The 22,273-nt window shown below is 42.2% G+C and overlaps 1 protein-coding gene across 1 annotated transcript in view; it reads left to right on the top strand.

Annotated features, from left to right (window-relative positions):
* The window catches only part of LOC137649793 (proteasome assembly chaperone 1-like), a 164,374-nt gene that overhangs the window by 113,355 nt on the left and 28,746 nt on the right, over positions 1-22,273 (top strand). Inside the window, exon 4 of the mRNA XM_068382736.1 lies at positions 4,916-5,111. Coding sequence (XP_068238837.1) covers positions 4,916-5,111 — 196 coding nt within the window. The remainder of the gene's footprint in view (positions 1-4,915; positions 5,112-22,273) is intronic.

Genomic DNA, 22,273 nt, shown 5'->3' with positions numbered 1-22,273 from the left:
GTAAATAATATATGTAACAACATATTTTCTAAAAGCTTTTACTGTAAATATCATCATTTATCACTTTCATCATGCGCGTTAAATGCCTTCTTTGTTTACTGAGCGTGGTTGTTTACTGAGCGTACTTTATGACGCCGTCGTTTCAGGCGGCGTCATAAAGAAAAACATTTCATTTGGAAGTCCTAAGAAAAATCAAGTAAAACGTTGGTAATAACAAAATCAACATACTGTATAATCAATATAATCGATGCAAAAACTAACCTATACACAGATGTATACAGTACACTAAATGCGTTTGTTTCTTCATTATGATCAGAGAAACGTAAACAAAACATTGGTTGCCATTTTTTATCGTGCTTTTTGGCATGTTTAGGAAACGCATGATATAAAATCGCCTTTAATATTTGTGCCTGTTTTAGTTTAGGGTACTGTAGTACATGCATTAAGTGTTCTGTACATTAAAGGGTAGTTTGTTAACAGTACTACGTACAAGGGAAGGTTTTAAAAGTCTGAATATACATGTTAAATAAATAGGTAAATATGGTGTCAATACTTCGCGGATTTTCACCTATCGCGGTCGGGTCTGGAACCTATCTACCGCGATAAACGAGGGTTCACTGTATATTAGGACTGAGTACCCTGCTTCTCATTAGTCCTGCTATCAATGTGGATGTCATGAGATTCAGGTAATACAAGTTTGTGGCAGGCATAACAACTTTTATTTGTGTTCCATCTACCGGAAACCAGACATGGATGATTCTATCTTCGATTGTCTTCTTACCATTATGGCTAAGATACAAGAAGATGATAGAAGGCTTCTTTTGTCTTTGTTGGTGTTTTAATGCTCACCATAGGGAGTGGTTAAGTTCTATCTCTCCTACCGATCGCCATGGCTTAAGAGCTTTAGACTTTGCCTCTGAATCAGGCTGTGAGCAAATCATAAATGAAGCTACTCACAGGTCTGGTAATTGCTTGGACCTCGTATACACTGACTCCCCTGGCATTATAACTGGTAAGGTTGGTTCTCCAGTCGGGACATCTGATCATGCCTTGATTTCATTAGTAGTGAACACTGAGCAGCCTGTCCCTGATATATCATACTCTTGTAAAATTTATATGAAATCCCAAGCAGACTGGAATAGGATTTTGCATGATCTTTTGTGCTTGAATTGGTCACAATTATATAGTAGTGTAGATCCTGTTGTCCCTTTGAATGAGAATCTAGTCAACATAATTGATAGGTGTATCCCTTCTCGTGTGCTAAGGTACCGAGTGAAGGACAAACCGTGGTTCAATGATGATTGTAGACGTGCTTATTTGGAGATGCAGGAGGCCTATCATCTTTGGAAGGGTAACAGATCAGATTTGACCTGGAATAACTATACTCAGCTTCGAGCTTTTGCTCAGAGAGTTTATGCCTCAACTGAAAAGGAGTACAATTTAACCATAAAAGAAACCCTTTCTGGTACAACTCAGGAACATAAATGGTGGTCTACCATTAAATCTGCACTCTTTGGTGTAGATGCAACAGTTCCTCCTTTACTTAAACCAGATGGCTCAGTCACTCACTGTCCAAAGGAAAAGGCAACCCTGCTGGCTGATGTTTTTGACAGTAAACAGAGTAATGAAAAACTTGAACTTCCTCATTCCTGTTTTCGTGAGGCTAAACTAACTACTTTAACTCTTTGATATTGTGAGATTAAAGCTTTGTTGATAGACCTTGATGCTTATGGAGGTGTAGACCCAAATGGTATTTTTCCTTTGTTTTTTTATAATGACAGCTGATTTTTTAGCTCCAAAGTTATCTGTTATTTTGCGCAAGTTAGCAAGAAGAGGAGCTTTTAGCACTTGTTGGAGAATTGATAATGTTACTCCTCTATGTAAATGTGTTTGTGGTAGCTCAAGTCCCACTGATTAACACCCAATTTCCATAACTCCCTTATTATCTAAAGTTTTTGAACGTCTTCTGGCAAAACGTCTGAATAGGTTTGCTGAAAGTAATCATCTATTCCCTTGTTTGCAATTTGGTTTTCGTAAAGGCCTTAGAGCATGTGATGCCCTTCTTACAATCTCCAGTGCTGTACAGAAATCCCTTGATTGTAGTCGGGAAGTTCGTATGATTGGCCTTGATTTTAGTGCTGCCTTTGACCGTGTTAATCATGAGGCCCTTGTTTTCAAACTCAAACAGTTGGGAGTGGGTGGGTCGTTTCTTAGCATTATTATTGATTTTTTTAAGTAATAGATCTCAAGAGTTGTTGTTGATGGGAACCATAGTGAGTATAGGAATGTGATATCCGGTGTTCCACAGGGTAGTGTTCTTGGCCCATTACTTTTCATACTATATACACATGACATGTGGTTTGGCCTAGAAAACAAGCTTGTTGCCTATGCAGATGATGCTACTCTCTTTGCATCAATTCCATCCCCTGAATGTAGATCTGGGGTTGGTGAATCCCTTAATAGAGATTTAGCTAAAACTAGTGCATGGTGCAAATTATGGGGTATGAAGTTGAATCCTAATAAAACTCAAAGTATGATTGTAAGTAGGTCAAGGACGCTGGCTCCTCAACATCTGGATCTCAGTATTGATAATGTTTCTCTAAATTTTGTATGACTCCTTTAAAATTTTAGGTGTGATTCTCGACAGCAAATTTACTTTTGAGAAACACATTAGGTCTGTGTCTTCTTCAATTGCACAAAAAATTGGCCTATTGAGAAAGTCTTACAAGATTTTCGGTGATCAATCTATTCTGAAGAAGTGTTTTAATTCTTTCATTCTACCTTGTTTTGTGTATTGTTCTCCTGTCTGGTGTTCAACTGCCGATTCTCATCTTAAGTTGGACTTAAACTTACGGTCTATTAAATTTCTTATTCCTGATCTAGATATTAATCTTTGGCACCGTTGTTCAATTAGTTCATTATGCATGTTGCATAAGATTTTTCATAACTCTGACCATCCTTTACATTCAGATCTCCCTGGACAATTCTATCCTGTTCGTAATACTAGGCAGGCAGTTAATTCTAATAGCCAAGCCTTCTCATGATCTCCATCATGAGGCTCGATACTACACAGTATTTTAGAAGTTTTATTCCAGCTGTTACCAAGTTGTGGAATGATCTTCCTAATCGGGTAGTTGAATCAGTAGAACTTCAAAAGTTCAAAGTTGGAACAACTTTTTATGTTGACCAGGCTGACATGAGTCAAAAGAGTTTATATATGACATATCTGTTTTTGACGTTGTTAATAGTTTGTATAGGACATATCGGTTTTGACGTTGTTACTGTTTTTAGAATGATTTATTGTTAATTTATTCTCATCATTATTTATTTCCTTTCCTCACTGGGCTACTTTTCCCTATTGGAGCCCTTGGGCTTATAACATCTTGCTTTTCCAACTAGGGTTGTAACTTGGCTAGTAATAATAATAATAATTGCAATGTTTTGTTGTAAAATAATAATGAGAAGTATTCTGTTTTTGAGATTTATATTGTTATATTTGCCAGTAAAATAAAACTTTCTATAAGTGAAAACCATTCTGTGGTATTGTCAAAACAATAGTATTGTGCTATGATATAATATGCAGTATATGTATATGATGTTTGTGTTTATTGTAATTAATTAAGACTTTTAGAGTTGAGTTGATTGAAAAAGATTGGTGATATTAATTAGTTTAGTTTAGGTGGTGGTATCTTCTACAGGTATAATCTTGACTGTATAAAATATGTTTTCATTATGCTAAAGTTTATGGCATAGATAAATATTTTAGATATAGCTGTGATTGTACAGTATATCTACATAATGGCGGAAGCCTAGCTTATCACCTAGGTAGTAGGTCCAAGGCACCAGCCACCCATTGAGCTGCTACAACTAGAGAGTTATTTAGTCTTTTTAGTGGCCAGATAGTATTACATTGGATCCCTCTCTGGTTACAGGTAATTTTTTTCTTTGCCTACACATACACCAAATAGTTTGGCCTATTCTTTACCCATTCTCCTCTTTCATCATACTCCTGACAACACTGGGGTAACTGAACAATTATTCACTCAAGGGTTTAACTACTGCCCTACAATTGTTCAGGGGCTACTTTTCACTTGGTAAGGGTAGAAGAGATTTTTTAGTAATGGTAAGCAGCTCTTAAAGGGGGTAGGACTTTTCAAAATCAAACCATTGTTCTCTAGTCTTGGGCAGTGCTATAGCCTCTGTACCATAGTCAGGTTAAAGTTCTCTTGCATGAAGGTACACTTAGGCACACCTTTCTATCAGTTTCTTATTTCCTTTCCTCACTGGCTATTTTCCTTGTTGGATTTTACGCCAGCCAGTTTGGCCATAAGAATATTATCATCTCGTCCACCCTGCAATTCATAGGCAAAGGTCCAAGCTGCTACTCAGTGAGTCAGCAGAGGGATGGGGTTTGCCTGCTACATGCCAGTAAATATCAACTCTGTTATAAGCTTTAACAGCTGAGTTTCCACCTTTCCTGATATCATACTCTTATTATAAGACTTGGGTTTGTATAGTTAGGAAAAATACAACTTTTTTCTTAGTTTATAATATTAGTGTTTATATTCTCGGCAGTAATATTATACTTGGACAAATCAGGTCATTGCTAGAATATTCTAATTCATGTTTTTAATTTCATTTTTGTTCTTAAATACAAAATTAAGCAATGATCTATTAATGTCATGAATTTTTAGAAGTCAAATGATTGCATTATTTGTTTTATCTTTTGAAAGCAAGTTTTTTTTATAACAAGTTTATATATATATATATATATATATATATATATATATATATATATATATATATATATATATATATATATATATATATATATATATATATATATATATATATATATATATATATATATATATATATATAATGGTGCCCATATGTTTGTATTTGTGCTTTTCAGATATTGGGTCTTGTTTCACCAAGCTGTAAGGTTATGGCTCTGTCTTCCCATCACTATGGTCAGCTACATGGTAACTATAATCCCCAGGAGGATACCTGTTGTATCATTCATTCACTTGTCTCTCCAGCATTCAAATATCCTCCAGCCTATTCACAATTACCACAACCAGCAACACTGGACTCAGTACCTGCAGCAAGTGAGTTTTTTATGTTCAAGTTTAGTCTGTCTTTTTATATGGATTCCTAAACAACATGGTATTGTCTGTTGTAGAATTGTAAATTCTGCCATTATAGTTTCATTGTAAATTCTGTATAATTTTTATTACATTGCAATGGACATTCATTACATGATCACAATGGATACTCATTCCATGTGAGGAGGGATGTTCCCTTAGAATTTGTATTTTGATGAACTTTATGCAATATTTCTAAATATGCCATCACTTGTTTTTCATTTTATTGTGAGTCATTACAGGGTTATATGGTTAGTGGTCAGGTTCATTATGTAATTTTGCCAGATTTTTTGTGGAGAATAGTATCAAAACTATATATTTTGGAAACTTTATTGTGTAAACAATCAGAAAAACAATGTTTCCATTTGACGTGATAAAGTATATGACCCCATCTTAGATTTTTTTTAAAAAGGGCTGCTGTAAAAAAGTTTTTGTTTATATTTCAGCCTCTAAATAAACAATGAAAATATGCTTGTTATTATATGAATATGAACCATCGTTCTTTATTGTAGAAGTAAAATAATATCTAAATATTTTGGTTTTAAATTAAACTGTAAAAATATAATTGTTCCAATATGAATATACATAGAGGATTTGTAGCCCTTTTCACCATTGCCACTAGTGCTTGCCTTTGCACTCCTGGTGCTCTCCATCCTTTTGCTCTAGGAGACATTGCTTCACTTGATCTTCACTCTCGCATTACAGGCACTCCTCTTCACTCTCCAGGTGGGAAGCTCCTCCTTCACGAGCTGGTCGGAGGTTGCCCTCACATGCCAGGCACTTTCCATCACTCTCCTACCGTGTTTTGCCCTCTCATGCCCAGCGTTCTCACTATTATGCTCCTTTCGTGCCTTGCCTTCGCGATCACTTGACCATTGTGTGACTTACTCCTATTGCTCTTTGTTTGGCGCTCGCATATATTCGCCTCGTTCCAGTGCTTTCTCAGCTAGACCTTCAGACAGACATAGTTCTACCTGTTCCCCCAAGCATCACTGTTCAGGGGAACTGGAATCATCATCTAAGCATCGCAGTTCAGGGGAACTGAAGCCTTCACCTGTAAGAGGGAGAAAAAGTAAAGGTAAGCAACCCTTTAACCCTACCTCACCAGATCTTTCAGACGGACCTCTACCTCATCAGCCCTCGTTGGCCATTGAGAACTTTGCATAGGCGGTGTCATCTGTCTGCAAGAGACAAATGATCCAGGTCCATCCATGCCGACTGCTGTGGTTCCAGTGCCTTTCCTTATGCCAGACACTCAGAAGGTTAGGAAGCATTCCAGTAATCAAGTCCTTGTCACACCATCCTATCAGGACCTCAAGGCCAAGTGCAAGTCAGATCCTCACATTGATCCAGATTCCAGCAGTAACTTTAGGTTTTCAGGGTTGAGTATCTGAGCAGCAGACCATTGCCTCCACAGGTTTCTTCCCAGGCCCAGGATAGCCAGGAGTCCTACGTTGACGACCTTGACCAGGAGAACAATTCAGATGGAGTTGAAGTTCGGCTGATGGTATTCCCCCAGTTGGTTCTAAGACTCCTCTGTTTAAGGATGAAAAGGCTGAGCCAATGTTCCAGATCCGTCTTCGATTTATTGTCTCTCTCCTCCTGATGCCAACCTCAAATTGGAACTGCCTTGGACTGCTCTTACTAAGGATGACTTTTCTTAAACTCAAAAGGGGACCAAGTTTTACTGGGAGAAGGAGTCATTAAGATTTTTAGGCTCCTCTCACCAGATTCCGTTCCCTATGCCAAAGCAGAGGAAGTACTACGATGTATCGCACACCAATCCTTCTCCAGGAGTCTGCCTGTGGATCCCACGGTAAGGTAAGCACACCACAGGGTGCTCTTCAGATAGACTTTCCTACATCCCTATATCCTTCAGGCAGAAACTTCAAGCATGGAGTCGATCATTATTAATGCTCTTCAAGCTGCGTAATAGATCGGCAACTGGTTAGGTACAGTTGGCTACCTGGCCAGCACAGAGGATCTTTCAAACTTGAAAAAGAAGGCCCTGAAAAATATCATCCTTTTGCTGGCCAAGACATTGGAATACCTTATGTTCCAGCTAACGTCTCAATTGGCCAATTTGGTGGCAAAGCACCGAGATGTAGTCACTGCCAGATTCCATAAGAGGATTGGAAAACAGCAGTGCCTGAGCCCAAGGAATGTACCATTGGAGCACCCATTGCTTTTTTCACAGGAAGACATTTCTGTTGCGACTAAGGCTTCGAAGATCCAGTCCATTCTGGAAAAGCCAGCCAAGCCTTTTCTACCCAGATAGGGTCAAGGTTGACCTAGGGGAAGAGGTAAAGGAAGAGGTAGGAATCAGCATTAGGATTGGAAGTTCCCTCATCTCCCGACCAGTGGGGGGATGCCTGCAAAGGAATTGGAGGACAACCATGTTGTCAACAGAGTGTTGGGAAAAACATCATGCCCTCCAACAGGAGATCCAGAAGATGATTGAAAAGAATGCTTTCCAAAGGGTCGATGACGAGTTTCTCGGCTTCTACATTAGACTCTTTCTTGTCAAGAAGGCATTCGAATTCTTTTGATGCTTTACATCAGCTGTGGCCTTTCTTGGGGCTTTCAGGTTCACCCACAAAGGAAAGGTGCTTAGAGAGGTTGATGCTAGGGGCACAACAGGTAGGGAACGTCTCTCATTGTAATGGTTGGCCTCGCACCTTCCCGTCTTAATACGTTGGATGGGAGTCCCTTTCAACTGGTCACGTGCCTTTAGCAGAAACTTCCTTTTCAGTTCCTCTTCCACCTGAAGTTCTGCAGTCTAGTTTGCTCCTGAATTCTAGCCTAGTGCGTTCATCCCCCGGGGTGAGTGTACACGCTGAGTTCCTCAGTCAGAAGTTCTTTGTGATCCTCACCCTTACAAGCTTGTCATCCCTTCAGAGCCCTATGAGGAAGGCTCTTGCCACAGTCAGAAGTCATCCTCGTTCGTGTGGTCTACCCTTGAGCCGTTTTTAAGCGTGCGACTCGTCATAGCCACATACTAGCTCTCCGTAGCTAGGCTGTTTGGAGCCTTCTGACGATCGCGTCCAATGTTTCCCCGGAGCCAAAGGTGCTTCCACCATGCCCCTGGAGCATCATGAGTCTGCGAGTTTTGCGCCTGTGCAGCCCTCTGGGCTCATGCCCCTGGCGAGTGCCCCTTTAGGAGTTCCACCTGTTTGGTTAGAAGATACATTGCAAAACAGGGAGCACAAGATACAGGCTCAGGTTTGCACACTTACTGTACATGATACAGTAGCAGACTAGCATGCATGTTCAAGGTTGTGTTCCCACCTTGCATGATACACTTTAGAACATTACTGCTCCTGTGTGAGTGCCCCTTTATTCCTCTTTTGACATGTTTTGCTACAGTACTTCGTGCATGATCGGTATTCCATTTGCTAGGGGAGGGGTTTAGTCACCCCCGTGAAGTGCATGTTCCTCAGTCACAAGCCAAATCGGCAGTTCCCTCATTCGCGAGAGGCTTGCTGTGGTTCCAGGAACTCGTGAAAGCTGTCGTACAGGCTGTGTCCAGTCCCATGACAGCACGATCATCAGCTAGATCAAATGAACCATTATCATCCCTCTGATGGTGTAGGGGTCTCCAAGTAACCTACCACGCCTTCGGATCTTAGGCATAGGAGCACAACTGCCACCTTTCATGCTCCAATTCCTCCTCCATCCCTTGTTCCTTCTTTGGCATCAGTGCTACCTTCCACTCTCAAGTCACCTGCTCACGAATCTAGATGTAAGTATTATCTAGATTCGAAGGCTGACCATTCCAAGCCTGATTTTGTGGGAACTACTGGGAATTGCCCGAATTAAGGTGGCCAAGAGACGAAGGAAGCTAGGACAAGTTACGCCGCCTCCAGGAGACACCCTTTACCTGAGGACGAGCATGGGTTTGATATCTCCGTGAGATCTTGTTTGTCGACAAGTATTGGCTATTGCTCATCAAGGAAGTCGACACTACTGCTACCATTCTACCCACGGAGCTGGTTGTTGCTCCTGTTGAACCCCCACAAGATTCGCGGCTTGCTGGTGCTCCTCGGAAGGAGGCTGCAAGCCTCTTAGCTTCCTTCACTTCTAAGCCTCAAGGCAGAAGGATTCGAGTTCCCTTCCCAAGAATTGGGCATCCAAAATTGTGGATGACCCTGTCCAGAAGAGAATTCAGGAGGCGAAGGCTGCCTTGTTGGCTCCTTCAGCCCAGTATCCTCCTTCCAGTCCTCGGTTTCCTGCTAGGTTGCAAGATGACGACCCTAACCCAACTCAGGCTCCTCTGGGTGTGAGCCATGAGTTGGAAAATCCTTTGGTTTCCAATTCTAACAACACTAAAAGCATTTTCCAGTGCCAGGTAGCCTAAAGTTCTATCCAATTAGCAAAGGGAGTCTGATATTCCTTCATGCAGGTTCTCTCGTCCTGCATCAGGAAGGTTAATGGACTCAGGGAGTCCAAGCACTCCCACCACCTGAGTGGAGAGACACGGTGTTAGACCTTTTCTGCCTTACTTCATTACTCACGAAGCTTAAGCTAGATGGTGTCGGGTTATATTTACAAGGTGATTTCGTAAATCACCGCGAAGGAGGACTCTAAAGGCTAGCAACTTGTCCTGTTTACTTCCTCCCCCATTTTTTAGGCAAAGGAGGTATTTTAACATCTTAAACGATGAACCTTCTCCCCTGCCTTTAAATCCAGCATTGTCGTCCTTGGCTCAAGGCATAACATGACAGCGGAGAAACTGGCAGCTTATAAGGTGATGGTTTTAGCTGTGGTGCGGCTAACATGGAGAGTGTTGCGAAGGCCACTTTTCAAGCTTCTTCATGATAGGGCTACTGGTCCTGTACTGTGCATTATCTGTCCGGAAATGAAGATCTGTTGGACGAAGAGAAACGGAAAACCTTGAATTGAGTTTCTGGCCTATAACCCGGCGAACCACTCGACCAACTGGGTCTTATAGAAGTGAGATGCCGTCATCTCCAAGTTCCACAGCAGGTTCTGAACAGGGAAACTTTATGTCTCCACAACTCATTGATTGCATACTCATCTCTGTTTAACACAGGGGACATATATGCAGTAGCAGAGAAAGAGATGGAGAAAGGCAAGTCATGACACTTCTCCACAGAGCCGTAAATTCCCATGCTTCTTCTTTGGTACCAGCTGCACCAAAAATGTCACCTGTGCGAAGGCAAGCGCATAAGATGTCTAAGGAGCCTCCTAGGCACCTCCTGCTAGAAAGACTTTTCTTGTCAAGAAGGTACGAGGAAGGGGAGGGAAAGCTGGAAAATGTGTACAGCATCCCCACTAGTAGAGCATTCCTTCCACAGTACCACTAGAGCGATTTCAGCTTGTTGAGGACCTTCATTAGGAGATTGGTTGGAGGGAACAGGTAGATCGGGTTCCATCTGTTCCAGTCAAGGGACATGGCGTCCCGCTAGAGGGTCCTCGTATGGGGGCACATAACGAGGTACTGTAGCTTCTTGTCGCTCGTCGCGAAGAGGTCGATCTGCAGTTCCGGGACTTGACGTAAGAGGAAGGAGAATGAGTCTGCGTTTTAGGGACCATTCTGACTATCGGCGTGAGACTGGATAGAGCATCCGCCATTACATTGCGGAACCCTTGAAGGTGAACTGCTGACAAATGCCATCTCTTCTTTTCCACTAGGCGGAAGATGGCCAACATCTCTTTGTTGATTTGTGACGATCTCGAGCCTTGACGATTCAGACATCTCATTATCACCTCGCTTTCCAGGATCAGTCTTATATGGGCTGATTTGCGAGGGGAGAGTTTCTTTAGCGTCAGAAAGACTAAGTCCCATGGACTTTCCGTTGATGGGAGTGACCCCATCCTTCCTTCGAAGCACCCGTATGGATGGTGACTGACGGTGGTGGTGGTTATAAGGGCACGGTACTCTTTAGGTTCTTGGCCTTCGACCATGGCTTGAGAAGTGATTGTAGCAGGGTCGGTATTGGTCTTCTTAGATCTCTTCCAGCGTTTGATGTGTATTTTCTCCAGACTCTTGACGCATCTTTTAGCTGTGCTCTTAGCTCTGGGTCTGTCACTGATGCGAACTGGAGAGAGCCCAGTACTCTTTTTTGTTGGCGTCTTGAGATCCTGTCGGATTTCAGTAGTCTCTTGACAGATCCTTCTATCTCTCTTCTTCCTTGGTGGAATGGAGAGATGGTGTGACTTCAAATTCAAATGGACTCCAAGCCATTGAAACTCTTGAGCTGGAGATAGTCTAGACTTCATGACATTGATCTTGAATCCCAGATGTTCTAGGAACTGGATCACTTTCTTGGATGCTTGCATACACTCCGTCCTGGATGCTGCCCACACCAGCCAGTCGTCCAGGTACGCTACTACCTGCACACCTTCTAGGCGTAGTTATTGAACGACTTCATCTGCAAGTTTTGTTAAAATCCTTGGGGCTATGTTTAGTCCGAAGGGCATGGCTCTGAAGACGTACTTCTTCTTCTGTAGCCTGAATCCTAGGTTGGAGGAGAGGGGGCGACTGACTGGAATATGCCAGTAGGCATCTGCCAGGTCTGTCGAGACCGTGTACGCCCCTTTTGGTAACAGGGTCCTTATGTGTTGAAGGGTTAGCATCTTGAACTTGTTGTTTTTTATGAACTTGTTGAGTGGCGACAAGTCCAGAATGACTCTGAGTTTGTCTGAATCCTTCTTGGGAACACAAAACAGCCTTCCTTGGAATTTGATGGACTTAGCTCTCCTTATCACCCGCTTGCTCAAAAGTTCTAGGGTGTATTCTTCCAGTACTGGGGTGGAGTGTTGGAAGAATTGAGGAAATGGTGGTGGAGCCTCGCTCTGGCTCCATCCAAGTCCGTTCTTGATCAGGCTGTGGGCCCAAGGATTGAAGGTCCAACGATCCTGAAATTGTTGGAGTCTCCCTCCTATCTGAAGCACTTCATTGCTACTTATTTACGGAGGATTTACCTCCCTGACTGCGTCCCCCTTTACCTCTTGTTGGGTATCTAGAGGATCCCCCTTTAGATCCTCTACCCTTGGGACGAAAGGTAGTTGTCTGCCTCTCGAACCCAGGGTTGAACGCTGGTGACTGGGCAACCAGCTGCTGAGGCACCATCTGATAGATTGGGTGAGGTTGAGCCACCATTTGGGGCGCTGCAGTCATGGCAATTGTGGAATGTTGTTGTTGTTGCTGCTGCTGTCTGGCAGGGCGAGAGGGCAACCTGGGTCTTTTAGTCTTCCACTCAGGCTGGGAACCCTCATCCGGGGAATAAAGACTTGCTCTTCTCCGACATGCCCCACTTCTGGAGAAGGTTTCTATTCTCCGTGGCGGCCTTGTCTACAACTTCCTTGACCACTTCGCTCGGGAAGAGGTCCTTACCCCAGATATTGGAACCTATCAGCTTCCTGGGTTCGTGCTTTACTGAAGCAGAAGGAAACACGAACTCCCTACATGCTCGTCTGGCTTTGACAAAGCCATACAGGTCGTTGACCACAGTAGCCAAATGCGTTTTGGCCATGACGATGTTCATATCCGGGGTTCTACTATTGCTTGCCGTTGCCTCTAGACAAATCTGTAGAGATAGAGATGCGGAAAGTCTTTCTTTTGTCTCTTGCTCCCCACGCAAGAGAAAGTCAGACAGCTTAGGGAGGTTTTCACTGAACTGACGTCCAGCAATATCTGCCTCCAACTTTCCAACTGACAAGATAAAGTGGACTTCCTTCCAGTCCTTATCTTTCGTGGGCAGGGCTAAAGATAAAGGTCTACACTGTAGGGCAAGGTTTGCCTGCCTCTATTGCCTTCATGACTACCTTAAAACCCTTTGATGCAAAGGGAAATGCTAACGAAGCTGGAACAAGAAAGGTGGGATGTTTCTTGCTAAGGGCAAGCCTTTAGTGAAGCCCTTCTGCTTCAGGCTACTTGTCAAGAGAGCCTGAGCTTTATCGTGGTCAAGTAATATGCCCTCCTTAGGTTCTGTCTCCTCCTCGGATATTGGATCCGTCTTCAGACGGACGAAGCAGTCTGCGTAGGACTGAAAGCTGAGCCAGAATTCAACTTCCTCCATAAGGACAGTCCCCAACTTTTAAGATATGATGATCTTGCCGCTCGTAATAGGCATGTATTCTGCATACCTCCAGGGATTAATATCAGAGCAAGGTGGAAGGTCTTGAACCTTGAGTCTCTTGTGAGACCCACGGGAGGTGGCGAGTTGGGCCATTTGCCTTTCCATTTTAGCCTCCCTTTCTTCGCCTTGCTTGCAAAGGCTCTCTATCATTGCCATGAGACTAGCAATGGCCTGTCTCATATCATCTAATGGAGGGGCAGAAGATGTAGAGGGTAACGGCTCTGGAGCCGGAGCTGACGAAAGGGACTCCAATTCGACATCATCCTCTTTTTCTTCTTCAGGAGCCAAGGTGGACTCCTCCTCGAGACCTTCCGCTAGAAGGCCCTTCTCGGTGTCCTCAGACACCTCCGACATCCTCTCGTCTAGGTGGATGTCTTGGATTGCTTCAGAGACGTCCGTATCTACGGCAATCTGGACGCAAGGGATCTCAGGTCGTGGCTGGGGTATGACAGCTTCCACACCCACTTTCGGGAACAGCATGGCACGCATCCGTTCAGTAGGAAGGTAAGGTCCCGTGGCATTCTTCTGAAAGTCGCGAACCCATCTGCACAGCTTCTCTCATGCTGCATCCCTTGACTCCGTTGTCTTGGGGTCATCAAAAGCCTCGGTAACCAAGGCCTTGCAAATCTTGCAATCCTGGGGGTCCCAGTACCTGAGAGATCCCTGGGAAGTGGCGCAGGGGGTATGAGCCCTGCACTCTGGGTGTCCACAGAAGTCCTTGCTCCTAACGTTGCAGAAGACTTGCAGGCACTTTGGATAGTCCTCCTGTAAAGAGAGGAAAACTAAATGAGTATGCGGTAGTTTATCTCGCCTGATAAACTAATAAAATATAGTATTATTATTTTAACATAGCTTAGGATAGACAAGCTAGAAAGAAACTAGGAAAGACACATACAGTGGTACCTCTACATACGAATTTAATTCGTTCCACAACCTACTTCAGATGATTTAGAAAATGTTCGGATGTAGAAACGAATTTTCCCATAAGAATACATGGTAATTCATTTAATTCGTTCCTCAGCCTAAAAACCCATAATAAATCCTTAATAAATGGCTACACATAATTACACATAACAATAACATAACTGCATAATATGAAAGAAGCATGTAATAAAGATAATTATAAAGTAATAATGAATAAAAAATGTGTTTTATTGCCACTTTACCTTAGAGACAGGCCAACGCAGGTGTAGGATTTGCTACGCCAGGAGACAGACGATCGGCGAGAAGGTAGACATGGTGTTAACATGTTCTTTAAATAAATACTCTCTCTCTCTCTCTCTCTCTCTCTCTCTCTCTCTCTCTCTCTCTCTCTCTCTCTCTCTCTCTCTCTCTCTCTCTCTCTCTTTTTTGTTCTTCTTCACTGTTAGTGTTAGAGACGTCTATTATTTTTTTTTCTGAGAGAGAGAGAGAGAGAGAGAGAGAGAGAGAGAGAGATATTAAACAAAAATGTGTTGTGTACATATGATTTTTAACAGCGTTAACGAGTTGAAAGACAGTTAAATGTAACTAAAAAAACAATATCAGCGAATCTGAATTCCTCTATTAACTAAAACAAATATTGATACAAACACACTCGTGTGCGTATGCGCAAACACACACACACGCACGAGGAGACAGGATCGGCGAGGAGGTAGAGATGGTGACTGCGATAACATACCGTAACTTACACTACGGAAATTTAAATCTAACTTAGCTTATTTATTTTTTCTTTTAATTTTTATATTTCATATTCTTTAAATTTTTTTCTTTTGATTTTTTTATTTTCATCACTTTCAGTGACGAGTTACGGTATGTTATCGCAGTCACCATCTCTACCTCCACCCCAACCGTCTCTCTTATTGCGTAGCAATTCTTGCACCTGTGTGTGTGTGTTTATGCATACGCACACGAGTGTGTTTGTATCAATATTTGTTTTAGTTAATAAAGGAATTCAGATTAGCTGTTATTACTTTCTTAGTTTCATTTAATTGTTTTTCAACTCGTTGACGCTGTTAAAAATCATATGTACTCTAAACACATTTTTGTTTAATCTCTCTCTCTCTCTCTCTCTCTCTCTCTCTCTCTCTCTCTCTCTCTCTCTCTCTCTCTCTCTCTCTCTCTCTCTCTCGGAAAAAAAAATAATAGACGTAGATGTATCTAACACTATAACAGCGAAGAAGAACGAGAGAGAGAGAGAGAGAGAGAGAGAGAGAGAGAGAGAGAGAGAGAGAGATTTTATTTAAAGAACATATTAATGCTATGTTTAGAGAGAAACAGAAAAAGAGAGAAGTCTTACTTAAAAGAGCTTGTTAATGCTATCTTGGTTTTCTTTGCTTCACTTTTTCCTTTCTTTCTGTTCATCACGCTGGCCCTTCTCACAAATGATCGTTGCCAAAAATCTCTTTGTCCTTTATCCCTATCAACAAAAGGCGTTCTATCTTTTCCAGGGTATTGCTACGATGTCTTGTAATAATGGTGATCCCCTTCGATGGGTATTTGCTCTAATGGCTGCCTTCAGCTTGATGATCCTTGAGATCATAGGCCTATTCCGGCCATATTGTTTAGCCATACAGTATCACTCACATGCACACTGCTCTCATGTTTTTCTATAATTTCTTGCTTCAATTCCAATGAAAGAATTGCCTTCTTCCTGTACTGAAACTTAGCTTCTTAGGCACCATGATTATAGGTAAAATCAAAAAGGAAATGTGAGAAAAGGAAGAAAATAAGCACTGTTAATAACAGACCAAACAGAGGACAACCAAACGATACACACAAGAACAGAGAACTGAGCACTCGACGCTCAATGGCGTAATGTTTACTTCGTGTGTCGAAATAAAATTCGGGTGTAGAAACAAAAATTTGCTTGAATTTTACTTCGGATGTTGGAAAATTCGGATGTAGATACGTTCGTATGTAGAGGTTCCACTGTACTTGTGTTTCCTATCCAGCCAATTGCTGCGACCTTCCCCAAAATTAAAACCCAGAGTTTTCTTATTCAGGAAACCCGAGGGAAGGGTTCTAACCCCTAGGGGTAGATAAGTGTAACTTAACACTGACCTTTCCCAAGGTTTTAATAATGTGGGTAAATGGTAACTGATCATCTATCAGTCTGTTGAAAGAAATCTTTTCCTTCAGTATATAACTGGTCTCAACAATAGACTGTGCAAGGATACACAGGGTATGTTGGAAAATAACTACTGTATAATGTATACTATAGTTTTCTGTTTGCAGTATGATCTATACAGCAAATATACTGGCTACTGTATAATCATATACTGTAGTTTAGCCTGCATGTTGCCGGCTAAGCTAGCACCCGGCGGCACAAAACGTCGGCTGGGGTAGTACCTGGCGGCACCGGCCCAAAACCGTTGCCGGTCACTGCCGGCCTCGGGTATGTGGATTGCAGTCCAAGAGAGGACTGAAGAACATAATAAGAGTCTCCCACCGGCAGCCGGCACAGCTTTTACCGGAGCTTTGTATCCATAAGGGAAGGTTGAGCAACTAAACAGCTGCTGTGTAGGAGGCCCGGCTGGCCCCACAACCCACTGGCAAGCGGTGAGCTTGCAGGACGACGGCCAAAGAGTTGCGATGGCTAGACCATCACTAAAGGACAGAGGGGGTAAGGAAAAAGGTCCTGTATAAAGTGTGGAAGGAGGCGGCAGGATTGCCGGCCCTACCACACAAAGAAGAAACTCTGTTTCAATATCGGCGCTGTCCTAGGTGGCAGAGGAATATCTATTCCTCAGCCTAGGGTCTGCCGAAATAGAGTTAGGAGGAGGCGGCAGGCTTACCGCTCCCTCTCAACGGCGTTTCAGTCCTGGCGCCATCTTAGGCAGCAGAAGAATGTCTATTCTTCAACCTAGGATCTGCCAGCACAGGACTAGTCTTCTAGGCCGCATGGGAGAGGGTGGCGGCATCATACAACCACCTCAAGTGTGGACTAGGGCGGTCTAGCCTCCTATGCCGGCAGCTGAAGGCCAGCAGGGGAGTGACTACTCACCCTGCTGGCTGGCCACCGGCAAAGACTGAATACTCTGAGGTTCTGGCGAAAACCCAAAGTTGGCTATCTGCTGGCAAAGGAAGAGACAGAAAACACTAGCCTAGTCAAGCCGGAGTGTCTACTCATGGCAAGATCAAGATAGGGTTATAGCCTATGGCTGCACTCAGAGGGAAGGAGGGGTTGCCCTTAATTCTCCACTGGAGACAAGTATCGATTTATATAATAATTCTAGGAGATATCTATCTCCACCTGAATTGATAAAACGATACACGAGGGGAAACAGGGAACATGTATGAAAGTATACTAAAGTGCCTAGGCTAGTAGCCTAGAGCCAGGTGAGATTCGGTTACCTTAATCGCCGAAACTCTTTCGTATATGATCGATGAGGAAGTGGAAATATATGCAATCAATATATCTTACAAATATAAATTGCCTAAATAGATTCATATTAGAATGCTATTATAACTAGGAATGTCGTTCTATATCATGCATGAAGGTAAACTAAAGCACATAGGCTAGGAAGCCTAGCGCGGGCGAAGTTCGGTTACCTAAATCGCCAAAACTCTAAAGAATACAATTGACATAATGTATAACTTCCTAGAATATCTTAACTGAATAGCTTCGTAAATATTCATGCTATTAAGACCGGTTAAGTCGTTCAGACTATCTAAATAATACATGCGTTATGAATGACAGCCCCCATGGCGCCTCCGGTGAAGGCAAAGCTCCAACACTTAAAGTTAATCTAATTTCGTTGTGAGGCAAGAGCTAAAAAATTTATACACTGTAAAGATCAAATACTCAACTTTCCAGAGGCAGAAGAGGCTGAAGATTGCATGATAAATCCAAAAAAACCACAGCGTAACGAAAGAGCAACAGGGAAAATTAACGTGCGAAATCGCTACAACAATAGGAATAGCGCGCTGGGTTAACATACAGCGCCATCTAGATACCCTGTAGTAGTACGGTAGTAGTATGGGAGTAAGGGTACCTTGATAACGGCTCCCCTTCTTTATTCGGGGTGAAGATCGCTATGTGTCGTATCAGTAGTACGGTAGTAGTATGGGAGTAAGGGTACCTTGATAACGGCTCCCCTTCTTTATTCGGGGTGAAGATATATGTATCAAGATATACGTCCCCTGATTATGCGATATCCTTAAGAGAAATTTTAAGGATATTCGCGCCAGGAGTTAGAATTCTGGAGACATAACGGTTAATTCTCTGGGAATATCACTGTAGCCAAATATCCTTTAAAAAGCTATAGGCCATCAGGACGACATGGCTTGAGCCCAAAAAAGTAGTTTAATAATTTGATGGTAGTTTAGGCTATATGTCATATTATTTATTTGATTTTACAAGACAGCAAGTATGCAACTTGAAACCTTCATCTCATACTTAGATGTGACCTACAGGCAAATGATGATTAAATTAATTATTTTGATAGATAAATGATAATGGGGGGGGGAATTGTTTAATAAAAGTTGCTGTAAGAAACTTGGGACTTCAGTTTCACAAACTTTTCATAGTAGGCCTGTGCTATAGAAGTCTTAATAACCACACATACCTGATCTTGGTCTGACTTAACCCTTAAAATACAGGAGTGCAATATTGGTACAGACTGGACTTGAAATCGGTTTCGGGAAAGTATCTTTTATTTAGTAGGAGACTTGCATGTCTGTTCAACTTAATTTTATATTTTTTTCTTAAATTTTTCAAGGATTATAAGTAGAGAGCTTAAATGCAAATGAAACTGAGGGTATACAGATATTACTAGATTTAAATATTAAAGGTAAAGAATCAATAAGCAAATAAAAAATATGAAACTAGTAAAATGAAAAAAAAAAAAAAAAAAAAAAAAAACAGCATTTTCCCTAATAAAACCCGGGTTTTCTATAAAAAAAATAATGCCCGGGCTGGGTTTTTCTGAAAGAAACTTCACTGGCTTAGTGGATCCTCTAGTACCCTTCACCAGGCATCAGATACGATTTGACCTCTAGACATAACAATGCACTTACTCTCTCCTTTTATCCTGTGAGAACGTGGCGATGCTTCTTAAGATATCTCGGGTGCCCTTGCAGAGTACCAAAGACTTTCCTGCACTGAAACGGTAAAGATGCAGATGAATATTCAAGATCATTGCTTTTTCTAACTTGTGCACCTTCACTCATGCTGATCCAATGAGATCCTAGAATCATCATCCTGATTCTAACATAAAGTCAGGAATTTCAGATCTACCCTAACCTTCAGGAAGAATCTGCCCCTGGCGCATGTGTTAAAGGTAGGAATTAAAAGCACCAGACTACCTTCTGAAGTATACCCACAAGTCCTTATGATACCTTTATCCTGGGACCTGTTGTAGCTGCTCAGCAGGTTTCATGGCAAGCCTGACTCCTGCACGGGACAAGAAGCATTTCGTTTATAGCAATCGAGATGAAGGTCTATGAATGGAAATCAAGAATGTTTGACCAGTTTTCCTTGGGGTGCAGCAACCATACATTATCTTGCTAGACCAGACACTAGGTGCAGGTAAAATATTCAACCAAGTAACTTTTCATTACAGTTTGGTTTGTATTGAAGTATCTCCCCCATCCTCCTGTATAAGAAGGATGGAGGGATGTATGCACACTCATACATGGAAACTTCATATCCTTATGGATAGAGATTCTTCAGTGACCTCCTACTAGTGACTGGTATGGACCTCAGCTTAACACCTGCAACATCTTCATACTCAGGTAGTTAGAATGTTGATAGGAGTCATTACTGTCATTTCTCTACAGGACCAAAGTACATTGACATTTCCAAGGTCTCCTATTAAAAGTTGATGGTTTTTATTACCTGTAGGAACAAATCACTTTTAAGTTTCACTTCCTGCCTCAACCACCTCCAATTTCTAGGTTAAAGGTCAAAGTAAGGTGCTCTACCCATTGGGTTGGGAATCCTACATCCCACCTAACAGATAACCATTGTTTATCTTGTTAAAAGTTGAATTGCTGTTCCAGCTTTACTGGAGTCATACTCTTATAGTCTCAGGTTTGTATAGTTAGAAAAAATACAAATTTTTAGAACATTGTTATTCTTTCCCCTGCTGATGTAACACTTTTCTACTCAAAATGAGGGTCTGTTTCTAATAAAAGTTTTGTTGTTTATCAGCCAGTTCTTGAGAGTCATGTGTTCAAATAATTCATGTCAATATATTTAGAAACCAGATAAATACCTTGTCCTTCTACCATTCTCAATAAATCAGCTGCTGCAATTTTGATTTACTGCTAGACTATAAACATCTCTAGTTTTTTTTTTTATATAATTTGGTGTATTAAACAATGGCTTCTTTAATCCTGCGCTTATCTTCCAAATGGTCCTATATGCAAGTTATTCCTACACAAATATAAACTATTTGCTCTTTATTATGCTACCAAGAATGTATCCCATTTTCTGTAATGATTTTTTTTTTACCTAGCTTTAAGAATTTGATTTATACTAATTGGCAACAGCATTTGGAAAGTTTTGTTGAAATTAAAATGAGAAATAATGAATGTTATATCTCCTTTGGAGATATTACATGGTGCCCCAAAAGTGGGGAACTACTCTTTGTCGTCTCTGGATTGGTCACGCTCAGTTAACACGAGTTTCTGCTAACTGGCCAACACCAGCCATATTGTGACAACTGTTTGGTTCCCTTGACAGCGAGGCATTTGGTAACCAAATGTCCCTCTTATAGGACTGAAAGAAATTGATATCTGTTTGAGGTGAGGATGGAAGGTTTATCCCTGCAAAGATCTTTGGGCATAATGTGTTGTACTATGCTAGTGGTATTTCTGGATTTTTTTCTGAAGCAGGTCCGTTGAAAGCTACTCGAAATTTTATAAGGACACCTTCACTTAATGATTTTAAATTGAGTACTCTTTTATTCTTTATAACAAATAATATCAGTGTCAATGACCTTTGATGTCAGGATCCCAGAGAATTTTGAATCAATTGCTCTTTTCTATGGATATGTTGTTCCAGCATAACTGGAAACTAACCATAAACTTTTTATGCGAGGTAAGCAAACCACAGCTAGTTAGCAAGTGGTAGAAGTCACCTCAATCACACACTCGCCTAGTAAATTGATTCATTTTTTTTTTTTGGCTGTAAACAAAAGTATTTTCAGACGAGCGAGTCAGTAGGTGATGGAAGAGTAAGTCTAAAAGGGAATTTTTTCCCCTGGGGTTTTCTGGAGGTGAAGAAATCTCAACATTTCCTTCAGTGTCTCCTACCCTCCCTGCGGACTCTGCTCATTCAGTCATCTTCAAAAAAAAATAAGCGTGTCAATCATTTGAGCCTGGATAACCCTCATTTTTAGAGAGCCTAAGCACTTCCCCTAATAAAGCTGCAATGTCCATGACCGCAGTGGAGCCTCTCCCAATGCTGCTTATCAACTCGGGCCTTCCTTGGGGATTTCGGCACCCCCTCCCCTGCCAAGGATTGGCTTGGATGCGCCGCAGCATAGGGCACCTGGAGCGCACATCTGCTTCTGCTGCGGTTGATTTTGGCCTCCCCCCCTGAGCCTCTGGAGTGGTGTCTCCTCCAGCTGGTCCATTGCAACTCTTCTCCGGAGGAGTTGGTGGTAGGTTCTCCACGATCCCTCCGGGGCGAGTGTGCCAGCTGAGCTTGCTCAGTGGTTTGAGTATGCTCAGCAGGAGGAACGTTGTTCTTCTATCCTGACTCCACAGGGTTCTGGATTCGCCCTTTCCCTTTAATCCTTTTGAGTGGCGTTCGCTCCAGAAGGTCTTATTGGCCCCTTGTGGAGGCAACTCCTCTCTTACTAAGGAGTTGCTGGCAGGTTCTCCTCGGAGTTCTTGCCAGGTCCATAATCCTTCAGGGCTTGCTCAGCTACCTGGGCATGCTGAGCTTGCTCAGCTACCTGGCCATGCTGAGCCTGCTCAAATAGCTGGCCGTGCTGAGCCTGCTCAGCAAGGGCCTTCCCCCCTCCCAAGCCTCTGGAGTAGTGTTCCCTCCAGAAGGCCTCATGCCTTTCGTAGCAACGCCCTCTGCAA

The sequence above is a fragment of the Palaemon carinicauda genome, chromosome 11 (genome assembly GCF_036898095.1).
Source record: "Palaemon carinicauda isolate YSFRI2023 chromosome 11, ASM3689809v2, whole genome shotgun sequence".
NCBI lineage: Eukaryota > Metazoa > Arthropoda > Malacostraca > Decapoda > Palaemonidae > Palaemon > Palaemon carinicauda.
Note: the sequence above shows the minus strand (reverse complement) of the source record. Positions and strands in the feature narration are given on the sequence as shown.